The 12,488-nt window shown below is 40.2% G+C and overlaps 1 protein-coding gene and 1 long non-coding RNA gene across 2 annotated transcripts; one reads left to right on the plus strand and one right to left on the minus strand.

The window, feature by feature from the left end:
- Nucleotides 1-897: 897 nt before the first annotated feature.
- Nucleotides 898-1,820, minus strand: LOC115734324 (AT-hook motif nuclear-localized protein 28-like). The gene has a single exon (XM_030665058.2). The coding sequence runs from the start codon at nt 1,818-1,820 to the stop codon at nt 945-947; it is 876 nt and encodes a 291-aa protein (XP_030520918.1). The 3' UTR covers nt 898-944.
- Nucleotides 1,821-6,180: 4,360 nt separating this feature from the next.
- On the plus strand, nt 6,181-10,201 carry LOC125315677. The gene is made up of 3 exons (XR_007198964.1): nt 6,181-6,894; nt 9,472-9,794; nt 10,171-10,201. It is a non-coding gene; the product is annotated as an uncharacterized LOC125315677 (long non-coding RNA).
- The last annotated feature ends 2,287 nt before the right edge of the window (nt 10,202-12,488 follow it).

Below are 12,488 nucleotides of genomic sequence, written 5' to 3' on the forward strand. Positions count from 1 at the left end.
ATTGTTATTAAAAGAATTGTTATTCCGGGAACATAAATTTTAATGTATTTATTTACTTTGAAACTCGTCTAAAAATTAAAAATTAAAAACCTACTTTTAATCAGAAATTGATCCCTGAAACTGAATAGTTATTATTCAAACCCTTGAAGTTATCCTCGTTCCATTGAGAGAGGTGATGAGAGGGAAGGGATGATGATGATGGCCTCCAATGTCCATTAATGGATGCAGGGAAGGGTCTAGTCAAAGCTGAGGAGAGGAGGGCTGATCTGATCCGATCTGCAAAATGTCTGTGCTTTTGCTTTGATTTGCTTTGGACATCCCAAATCGAGCCCTTCCCTTCCCGAGGCTTAATTACTCACCACCTCGCTTCGTCCAACCTCGATTCCCCATTTACTTCTACTTTTCCTCCCTCGACTTTTTCGCTTGGAGGGATGGACGGATTCGAGAAGCGACTGAAGAACAGCAGTCCGGGACGGACAGAACCAGAAAAAAGAACAGGAAAAAACCAACCAACCAACCACCCACGCGTTCAAACATTTAACAAAAGGAGTTGAAGTCGAATGTCCAGTTCAAAACAGAACAGAAAAGACAAATCCAGTTCAGTTCGCTGGTTGCACGTTGCAGCAGAGCACGCGATGGATGGAACGGAAGAGAGAGAAATCATCACACGCAGTCGCAGCATCATAACCCAAACAATATCACGCCGAAGCCCTAACATTCCAAGAAGGGTTTGCATGCTTGGAGATCACAGCTCGGATGGTGATATGGAGATGGGAAGAGACAAGACAAGTTTTTTAAGGAAAAGACATCAACTGCTTCTACAGTTCTACTCGTTCAATACACTACAAAAATCCCCCCCCCCCAAAAAAAAGAACGAAAAAAACGTTACATGTGACGTTTTCTTCCAAATTGAGCTTGAATTTCTCTCTCTCTCTCTCTCTCGCTCAATAAGGAGGGCGAGAGGCAGAATTCGCTGCACCACCCCAAGGCATTACCTCGGGAGACATCGGCTGACCGCTCAAACCCCCTCCTCCGCAGTAGATGCGGCCGGCCGCAGCGGCGGAACTAGGGCAAGGAGGAGGTTCGCTTCCCCCGACGCCGCCAATACAAGGCTCGGTCTCCTGAAGATCGCCACCTTCTTCGTCGCCTCCAGATCGAAACCTGTGGAAGCTGGGGCTCATGAATGTAGCCGCCGCGACCACCACGGGCGTCGCGGCCACCACCTTCCCTCCCACCACCCCTCCGAACACCTGCCCTTGAGCCCCCGCGAGAGTTATCCCGAAGTGGCTTGAGCCCTCCTGACGACGCTGCTGTCTCGCGGGTCTGTCGTTCTCGGACTCGTCATTGTCATTCTTATCGTTAACGCAACCACCCAGGACAGACCCACTCAGGGAGAGGAGGTTGAAGGGCCCGCGGAGTGAGAGCGGCGGAGCGTGGGGCAGGGGGTGGCGGAGCGTGACATCGGAGACGGAGCCGAAGCCGCTGAGGACAGCGAGGCCCATGCGCCGACTGAGCGCGAACGACGTGAGGGCGTGGACGACGTCGGAGCCGGCGGAGATCTCCAGCAAGACGGGCCTCATGGCGGAGGAGGAGCCGGAGGAGTCTTGGGCGGTGACGAGGACGACGGGCGGTTTGGGCTTGTTCTTGGATCCGGGTGGTCTTCCTCGCGGTTTCTTCTTGGTGGGGGGGCTGGTGGCGGCGGCGGGTGGAGGGAGGGCGAGAGGAGTGAGGTGGTGGCCGGAGGTGTCGTCATCGGAGGAGGAGGAAGAGTGGGGGTGTGAGAGGGAGAGGGAGGCGGTGTTGCCACGGTCCGCCGCCATGGTGTAGGGTGGCCGGCGGTGGCGTGGTCTTCAGGAGAGAGAGAGAGAGAGAGAACGAGAGTGTGGAGTCTTTCGCGCTCTTTGAGGGTCAACTCAATATACTCACAAGGAGGCATGATAAGTGGCTTATGCATATAGACGAAGTCCCACGAGGTGAAGAATGAAATCTGTGCAATAATAATAATAATAATAAATTTGAGCATCATCGTATCTCGAATTATAGAAGTTGAATGTACATGTATATATATATATATATATATATATATATATACACACACTTTAAAAGTTACCAAAACTTTGTCGATTGAATGTTTAAACTCTTTTCACGTGTCGTTTTATCTAGCTAAAATATATAGTGAGGAATCATCAATAAAGGTGTTGTCAACAAGTACTTGAGACAAAAAAAATGAGCACTTGAGGCCCAAAAAAAAAAAAAAAAAACCGAGAACTCGAGATAGACCAAAACAAAAAAAAACAAAAAAAGAGTACTCGAGACAATTGCTAAGTAAGTTTTACTTGAAATAATGTAATATTTAGTACACTGATTGAGAATAAACGAAGGCAATAAATGTAATATAAAGTAATTTTTTTTAATTGATTGCTTAACAAGTGTCTTCAAGGTATTCCATTAACAAAATCTTCTATAAAAAAAATTGAACATTTAAACAATATATGCCATATCAAACGCCTAAGAATGGTTTCTTACATACTTATGCTAAAGTAATTTGATAAACCTATTTTAGTGTATTTAGCATCATTTATTTTTTCATGAGAATAGTCCTTGACATATGCAGGAATTTATGAAATTGTAGCACTAGGATGGGGAGCAGCAATCCATGTAGATCGCTCTTCCAATAAAATGGTAGGATCAAATGGGTGTCAATAGTGAATTGGTGATTTGGCTTCTCAAGGAATTTGCAACGATGTTTTATCTTTTTTTCACCCAATCGAAAAATTATCATTTATCTAACAGTCTAAATTTTTGCATTTTCAATTACAATTTACCATTGGACCAAAAGAAAATTACAATTTACTAAACACTCTTTGCATCTTGTGAAAACCCTTTAATATAAAGTCTTTTACATTTTCCCAAAAGTTGAACCAAACACATTTTCATTAACTTGCCTTTTTCCTTCCGACCAAAAAAAAAAAAAAAAAACTTGCCTTTTTCCCTTTTTCTTTGACATTTTGGACATACCGGTTGGTTAAGCTTTTTCAATGGACTTTGACCTTCTAAAGTCTATTGCGAAAAAAATCTTAGATTCGATCCGGCTCGCGAAAAATAAGATGTTTCTGGAAAATGTTTTCCGTTAAGTCATTTTTCAGGAAAATGATAACATCTTCCGGTGATTCGGTTGAAATCCGAAAATAAAAGGGAAAAAGCCACCAAAAATACTAAACTATGTCCGCCGTGACACATTTACTCCAAACTTTTATTTGTGACACAAAAAACCCTAAACTTGTACGCATGTGACACATTTACCCCAAACTTATTCTTGTGTGACACATTTACCCCAAATTTTTTGTTGTGACACTAAAAACTCCAAACTTATATTCGTGTGACACATTTACCTCAAATTTTTGAAGTAAATGTGTCGCACGAATATAAGTTTAGGATTTTTTATGTCACAAAAAAATATTTTTGGGTAAATATGTCACACGGGTATAAATTTAGGGTTTTCAATGTCACAAGAAAAAGTTTGGGGTAAATGTGTCACATGAGTAAAAGTTTGGGATTTTTGGTGTCACAAAAAAAGTTTAGGGTAAATGTGTCACAATTGGCATAGTTCGGGGTTTTTGGTGGTTTTTTCCCAAAATAAAATAGAAAATATTTTCAGCAGTTCGATTTGGAAAATTAGATTTAATTTTTCTCCATTCAGTCCTTCTAACAAAATTTAAATTTAAATTTTTTCTCTTTTTATTTATTATATATTATATATTTTTTATATTTTTTCTTTTTCCCTCTTCTTTGGACAGCCGACGACCGGTGAGGCTTGAGCTTGTCGACCTCGGGTGAGGCCTCGTCTCGCTAGATTTGGCGGAGTTGGTGACGCTTGGCCTTGCCATGCCGGAAGCCGATGAGGCTCGGTCTCACTCACCAAGACCCATCATTAGCTGGGTTGTGGCCGACAACAGGCCGAAGAAGAAATGAAAAGAAAAAAATAATAAATAAAAAAAAAAAACAGACAAAATTAGAAGTTTGTATTTTTAAAAAAATAAAAAATAATGGTCGAGAAAAATATTTTTTAAAAAGTTATTTTTTGTAAAATAAATAGAGTGTAAGCATTTAGTGATTCTTTTTCAAGGAACCTTGAGTGAAAAATATCTGAGCATTGGATATTTTTGGGAAAATTACAAATAAGGATATGAATGGACCTTTTTTCAAAGAAAGACCCGATTAAGAGAGTTTTCATCATTTCTCTTTTTTTTCTCTTTCTTTTTTTATTTTTTTATTTTTTTAAGGCCCTAGCTTCTCGAGAAAAAAAGAAAAAAATCAGACAAAGGGAAATGATGAAAATGCTTTTAAAAAGGTTATTTTTCAAAATAATGAAGGAGTTTCATACCCTTATTTGAAGTGCCCTGATTTGAAATAAAAGCAACTTTAGGCCTTTATATGAGAAAACTAGGATACTTCAACCCCTTATTTAGTATTTTTTTTTAATCATTTTTATGTTTTGAAAAATCTTGGGTAAAAGCTTGGTACTTGAGCTTTGGGCATTTTCGGGACTGCATTTCTTGCTGCCAAAAACTTAATAAAATTCCCAGTTATGTTCTCCTTCTCTCTTGCTCGCTCACGAATGCTCGCTATTGTGCACGCCTCTCTCTTACTCGCAATCCAGCTGCTGGCCTCTGGTTCTCGCTTCAGTTCCTTCCCGTTGTGCTCACGAACACCAATCCAACAGATTGCAGAACTCTCACGCCAAGCCCAGGTTCGCTCGCTTCAGTTCCTTCTCGTGTGCTTCTTCTCCTTGTGCTTCTTAAGCGAATGGTGATTTTGGTGTTCGGTTATTTCAATGCTGTGTTTTGATTGAAGATATCACTGCTCGAGTAATGAATTTTTGGCTAATGTTGCTTGCGCATAGTTTGCAAAAGTTGGGGAATTGTTTCGTGAGAAGGAGATGAGTTCTTTAATTTCTTTAGAACAGACATGCTCGTATCACTATTGTAATCTAGCTATGATTGATGTTCGCTTGAGTTCAGATGGGTCTTACAGCATTTGGAAGCCACATTAATTGTGTAGCTTGTTGGGACTAGTAGTTGCTGTTGCTAGTTATTTGCTAATGAAAAGGCATTATGGGATGGCTAACCATGGGTTCGAGAAGGGGGAACCACAATGTGAATTTTAAGTCTCTTCCTAACAGCTCTTTTTGACCTCCACCATTCTAGGCACAAGGCCTGTGGTGCGAAACCTTATTATGTTCGGATATATTCACATTTTATACTTTTCCTCGTTGAAAATACTAGCGAAAGGATGAATCTCTTTTCAAACCATCCTTCTGGTTTGAGCGAATGTGGAAGCGGTTGCTTGTATTCCAAGGGACAGTAAACATTACTTCTAGAATTGGTTGTTCCTTAAGTATAGAATTGTCGCTAGGCCCATGACCAATCTTTAATGTTTAGCTGCATGTCTATAAGTCTGTTACTGTGAGCATGGTATCGAAGTAATTGAATTAAAGTTTACACTTCCTCCTGTTTGCTTAATCTATCATATGGGTTCTTAATGGTGCGACATGAGTTCAATGTCGAGGGAGATCAGGAACATCATGTTTCCCGTTTCTATTTATGGCTTTTAGATAAATGGGAAGTGGTGCCACAAATTTTATCACCTGTGAGGACCAATGACGCATCTCATTCATGCAGCCGGTTTTCTTTTATCAGCATTTGTACAACTGGTTTGTTGACTTGATTACGACAATTGTCACGCGATAGGGAAAAACACGAGTAAGTGTTTGTCTAACCAGGATTCGGATCCCCTAACATTGGGGATTCATGTTAGAGGTAACATAACCCCTCATCGGACCGTTCATTTCCTATCGGACGGTCAAAAATTAATCGCGTCAATAAAAAAAAAAATTTCCCACCCAAAATTTCCCCTCCCAAAATTTGAATTGACTGATTGTTGACCATCCGACGAAAAATTGAGGCCTGATGGGGGGTTATGTTATCCCTAACATGAATCCCCAATGTTAGGGGATCCATTTCCGTCCAATGTCCTCTTCAGTGTTCTGCACTTAGTTACGTTCTTTTTGTCTGATTAGGTCTAAATGACCCTCTTAAATAAAACTAAACCTCACTCTACTGGCCAAGCAAGGGGAGGGCTACTTAGAGTTGGCCTCATTTGTTGCGTATAGATTTGGCTTTTCTTTTTGAATTGAAAATTTAAATTGCAATCACAACATTGCAGTTGATGGAAAAATTTGTTAACCAGGATCTTATTTCTGCAGGGTCTTCGAGTTAGTCATAAAAAGTACAAGGACATGCGGGTTTGGCTTCTGTTTCTCGCCTTGAAGATGCTGTGATATCGTTTTCTGCTCTGTTCAGATTCTTTTCAGGTCCGGTGTAGAAGTCACAGTTTACAATCATAATGCATTTTGCCCTTTAAGCAAGCTATTTCATGTCACAACTCATTTCTGATCTAGTTGTTTTTGTGCAATGTCCGGACTGCATAATGCCTCCTGCTTTAATTATTGTCCAATGCTTCCGGTTATTTGAATTGCCCACTTCAAGAAATGTTTTGAGTGATGTGTGCTCATCTGACTGTCAATTTTACTGTGTCTAAGCCCACCTATGCGATGGCAAGTGGAATTATATGGAAAAATGGAAGATGGATTTTATCATGTCTCCATGAAGCATTTTTTATGACCTTTGATTAAGGGAACATACAAACATAGTTCAATATTTCCTATCTTTTCACTTGCAGCTCCTTGTTGACTTTTCTCTTGGGAATGTTGTGAATGGTAAGTGCATATCCTGATCATTCAGTTCTTAATTGTGATATTGCATATTTCTCTAGCATGTCACTGTGGCAGAAGGCTAGCTATAGAAAGCATCTGTTTGACCAGACTTCGTTAAGGTAAATAAAGTTCATCATCTGTTTGTTTCTTCTCAGTATTTGAGTGATTCTGAGATTGGTGCTACGTTTGTCAGCCCTCCTACGTACGTCAGTGTTATCGTGTTTTAAATCAGATATTTGGAAATGGTGCTTAATACATAGTTAGGTCTGGCATAATTTCTATCATCGCACTTTTGCATGAAATGATTTCAGAATGATTTTTCTTGGAGATTTAACATCATATCCGGCCTATGGTTAAGGATAATACAAAAATAATTGATACTTGATTTGGGAACTTCCATCTTAATAAGGTGGTACCGTGGTGCAATATATCTTTCTGGCAGCTTCAATTAGGGCATAAACTAATTTGGAATGATATTTCTCATAGAGTTAACCCTAACATTTTCTCCATTCCCTTCATTGGTTTTGTAACCTGAATTGTTCCAGAATGTCTACTAGATTAAATTTGTTGTGGGTGATAGTGAATTGCGTTGATGTAATTGTAATAAACTGAATTATGGTCCTGAAGCTGATGTATTCACCATTATGCATTTTTTAAGGTCTTCAGAACCACCACTTAGCCAATCAACCTTTTTCTCTGTTCATATCAGATTCCTTGGCTTCCCTTCTGGCTGTTCAATGTTGAGAGGACCTAGCAACTCTGATTTGTCTGCAATCTCATGTTGGGTTTGGCAACTTTTCCAATGTAACTTAAAATTTAGAAGTCTACTAGAAATGTCTGAAACTCGTTGCTATGATGTAACCTCAAAGTAGCTTGGGCATAGATCTTGTCTCCATGTCGTGATTGTTAAACCAGGAAACACCACTGTTTAGTGTTTACCATATTAGATTTGATATATTAAAATAATAAACCATGTTTTCATCTAATAGCTTAAACTTTTAGAGCAGGTTAGGGTGGTCCCACAAAATCTCACATGTATCAGAGCATGAAGTCATGAGTTTAAATTTTTCTAGGCCCCTATTTGCCTTCCCAATTATATGTTTCCATGCTCAATACTAGGCAAAAAGACTAGACTAAGCGTGAGGTGGAGTGATAGGTTATTAAAATAATAAACCATGCGTTTAAATTTTTAGAGCAGTTAGCGGTGGTCCCGGGAAGGGGTGGTACTGCCTTGGTTCCTCATGGATCAAATTTGACGTTCGAGGAAAGTCACTCGATGTTTGGATATAAATCTTGGTTTCTATTGCAATAGTGCTTTGAGTGTTGAAATTTGTTTGTCTCTTACTATCTAAAATCATAGTAAAAAAAGGATGAATTTTCCTTTTCTTATGTTGGCAAATGAAAGTTGCTCAACCTATTAGTGATGTACTGTGGGGATGAGCAGCCACTTTGCCTACTAGGATGCAGGACCAATTGTTTATTTTGTCAATCAAAAACAAATATTATTTATGCATATGGATATGACTGTAGTATCACAATTCTGGAATAGCCTGGTGGTTCAAGTGGCTTTGAAGGATTGCTACTGAAGATAAGAGTCTCTGGAAAAAGGTCATTGCTGCTGAATATGGCACTTGCCAGCAAGTTTGGTGTTGGACTTGTTTGTGATGATAGATCATGGGAAGCATTAACTACGGAGGGAAATGTAAATAAATTTTCTGGCTTGACCGAGGCTGATGATGGACATAAATCAAGTTATTGACAGAGATTTTGCGTTGATGGAGTTTTCGAACTTTTACTCCATTCCTCAGGAGAGACATGCAATCATGCTACAGTCGCTAATGATTTGCGGAGAAATGGAATCTCTGTATGCTGGAATCCTAGTTTGTTCTTAGCTGGGCTGGTGGGGGGCTGGATGAGATAAGTTACACTCTTACTATAGAAAGATAAGTTGCAATGAAAAATTTGAGAAGAAAGAAATTTGAGATCTAATCTTACTGCAAGGCTATTTGTCCCAGACAGACCACTTGCTTTCAGTTGAAACAGATTTGGAAAGTTAAAGCTTCATGAAGAGCTTCTTTTTAGGCCTGATCAGCATCAAGGGAATATCTTACAAATGAAAAACTTTTGAAGTCTTGGTCTCACTGTTTGGGCAGTTTTGCTGCATGTGCCATGGAGAGGGCCAAATCTGTAACTTGTCTTTTGTTTCACTGTGAAGTGGTGTCCAAAGGTTGGTCTTTTTTTTTCATCATAAGCCGGTTTGGCTCTGGTGATCATGATGCCACACTCTAGATGCTTAGTTCTTAGCTATCGCAAAGGTTTCAAACTGAAGTATAAATTCGGAGAGTTGCTGTATATTGGGATCAAGTACCATTCATTTCGAAAAAATATATCATTACCTATCAAAGAAAATAAGTTACTTCCTATGATGTGCCAACACGTTGCTTACAGTTGATCATCTATGCAAAACAGTTATTAGGGCATTGTTTTTTGCTGTTCCAGCCTTCGAGAGGGTTTCTCAGGAATTTGAGGTTCTTGTCAGATCTTATGGGTAGGTAATTTGACTTTGTTATTGTTGCCAGGATCAAGGAAATGTTTTTTGGTCACATAGTTGTTTATTCGCTTCGGCATTCGCTTACCTTACGCTGTTTATTCAGCACAGTTTGCCATGGGGTTGAGAATGTTTGTCTGTTTTGTAGGTGCTTTCATTCAAGTCCAGCACTTTTGGCTAGAGGTGATAGGCAATTTGGTTTGAGGACTCCCAAGAGAGAAGAATATTCGAAGAGAGAATAGGACCCAACCACCCATTGAGGTTCCATATGTGCCACCTAAAGTGAAAACAATGACAAAGTCCTCTGTGGCTAAATCAATCGACATTTTTGCAGGCATGGCAATAGTCGAACTCGCCAAGCTTACTGGTGAGTCATTATCTTCCCTGCAAGATATTCCTCTGAATGTTGGGGAGAAGGTTGAATCAGAATTTGATCCTCTCAGCATTGATATTGCGGAGCTTGTTGCAATGGTATGTTTACTTGCTTGTCATGGTAATTCGTTTTCATGCTTGAAATGCAAAAGAGAAAAAATAGCCGAGAATACTGGTGTCATTTTCATTCTTCATAAATAGCCGAGAATACTGGTGTTAGGTGAAACATAATATGTGCTTAGACTGCTGATTTAATTATCTAAAGAAAGAAACTTGTTCAAAGGGAACATTACCATCTCGTGCCTTGTGAGAGACTTGCTTAATCATTGTTTTTTTTTTTTTTTTTGCATGGACAATGTTTGTGTTGGCCAGCAATGTACATGAAAATGCCTTCAGTATGAAAAACCTTATTTGCTTACTGCCGTTAGCACTTAATAGAACTGAACATAGCGCATGTAGCTCGGTCTGACTACAGTTGCAGGGACTTACTTTGTACCCTATACATCGAGCTTTTAGCTCGATCACCCGTTGTCATGGTCATGGTTATGGTCATGTGGACCATGGAAAAACTTCTATTTTGGATTCTTTGGACCCTATATTTAAGGGAATCGTATGTTTGGGTGCTTATGAAGATCAATTTCTCGATCGCTCGCGTGGTACTCTTGTTCATTGACAAGTGGTTGTCAAGTCAACATCCGAATTACATGACTGTTCTCCAGGCCCGTGAGGTCGAACGATGCTGGTCATCTCTCCATAGGCGATGGTGTTTTGGAGCTAGGATCTTGAGAAGAGACGACATGGCCAAGTCTCAACCGGGTCCTTTTTTTTCCTTTTGCCAACCCAATTTGAGTCCATGCATCTGTTCATGGCCTGTCGGCCTAAGATGGTCAACTCTTTTGAGGCAAAGTACGCTTGGGGTTCAAGTCCGCAACCAATGCACGAGGACGAGGTGGTTTGTGTGCACTTGTCAAGATTGGTCGGGCCGCTGAATGTTCGGACGTCCCGCGTCGTTGAGAAGAAAATCTCACATCATCATACTGACAATATATTTCTGTCTGCAACACGTTCAGTTTGTGAGTCTCTTTATCTTCGCAAAAAACTGGCGAACAGAGATGGCTTTGCTAAATCCGACCACGGTGGTTGGGTTATCTCTTTCGTTCAACTTGCAAGGGCCATCGAGAACGATATGTATAGTCTCGCTAATCCGACCGCAGTGGTCAGGATGGGTTTTCGGGCCATTCCAAGGAGCTCAATCTATCAAACAACAGTCGATCACTTTGATGCCTCACTCGATTACAAAGCTCTCGTCACCGAGCTAGGCACTGGTGAACCGAGAAAGACGGCTGGAGAAATATGAACGTGGTTGGGCTCGTGAACATCTTGCCGGTTCACCATGGGCCTGTGCTCTGTTTCGCCCTGTTTTAGTAGTGTTTGCCCCCCAAAAAGCCTTTGGAATCCTTTTGGTTTCGTGGTCTTTTGGGTTGCTTTCAGCCTTAAAGCCTCTCTGTTTGGGGTACGCATATTGCGACACCGACTTGCATAATGTCACATTATAGATAGCAAAGAGGCATTGAGAAGATGAAGAAAGGAGAAGAAGCCCTCCTCAAATTCAGATTTTGTTTGTTTCTCGAAAAATGAACGAGTTAAAAATGATTGTTTATATTGTTTAATATTTTATCCTTTAGATATTTTCGTGAAAGATGAAAATACTTTTAATTTATTTATTTTTACAAGCAATACTAACGATCATTTGTAGGAAAAATGTTTTGCGAATCATTCATTTTCTGTAAAACAAGCAGATGAGAAAAAGCAAGAATTCATTTGGACAGGCGCGTTACCCCTGAATTTACCATCTTGCACTGCTGTTCTGCTTCTTCTTCTTCTTCTTTTTCCGAGCCGAGATATCCCGCCTCACTAAACTAAAATGTTTAATGTGCTGACTCTTTGATTGCGTTAGGTGAGAATATAGTCAATGAGATTTTGACTCGGGATCCACTACCGATCAGTTTCGTCATCGATGTCCACTTCACAAAAAAAAGGAAAAAGAGAAAAAAAATTACGGATTCACGATCTGCTACCGATCGATCCCCGTCGTCGGAGTCCACTTCATTAGAGACCAGTTGGCGAAATATCATATGACGATGCGAGACTCTACCGAACACCCTTTATTCCATCGATAAAAACAACGGAGAGCAACAACACAAAATCTTCCTGTCCTTTCCAAATTTCTTCGTCCACAACAAAAAATATTCTCTGTGGAAGCCATGTCCGATTGCAAGATCGGGCGTTCCTCGGATTCCATTTGCTCAGCGCAGGCTTTTTACATCTTGTGGGAGTTTGGTGTCGTTTCTTCTTTCTGGTTCGTTTGTCCTTTGTTTTCTTCGAATGCTAACGGGGCATTATAGATCCCGAAGAATTCTGTCTCTGTTTTTTCCTTCGAAAGAAAATGTCGGAATCGACCCCACCAGTCACCACCCACCATCACTCGTCCCCCCATTGTTTGTACATGCTTGGCTTCTAGTTTCAAACATTCGATCATGACTTAGGATTAGGATACACGGTCCTTTCCTTTGACAGGTCGCTCGTTCAGGAAAAAAAAAAAGGGACCTAACTTTTGCTAATTTCATGGGGTTAATTTTCTAACAAAAAAAAAAAAAAACCCTTCAATTTTAAGTTCATTCTTAATTTTATCCCGAACCTTTTTTTTTCTCGAAAAGAAATCACAAACTTTCATTATAGTCTCAAATCTACCCTTGCGTACAAAAAAAAAAAAAAACCAATAGCTTCTTTAGA

This window comes from Rhodamnia argentea, chromosome 6 (genome assembly GCF_020921035.1).
Source record: "Rhodamnia argentea isolate NSW1041297 chromosome 6, ASM2092103v1, whole genome shotgun sequence".
Classification (NCBI taxonomy): domain Eukaryota; kingdom Viridiplantae; phylum Streptophyta; class Magnoliopsida; order Myrtales; family Myrtaceae; genus Rhodamnia; species Rhodamnia argentea.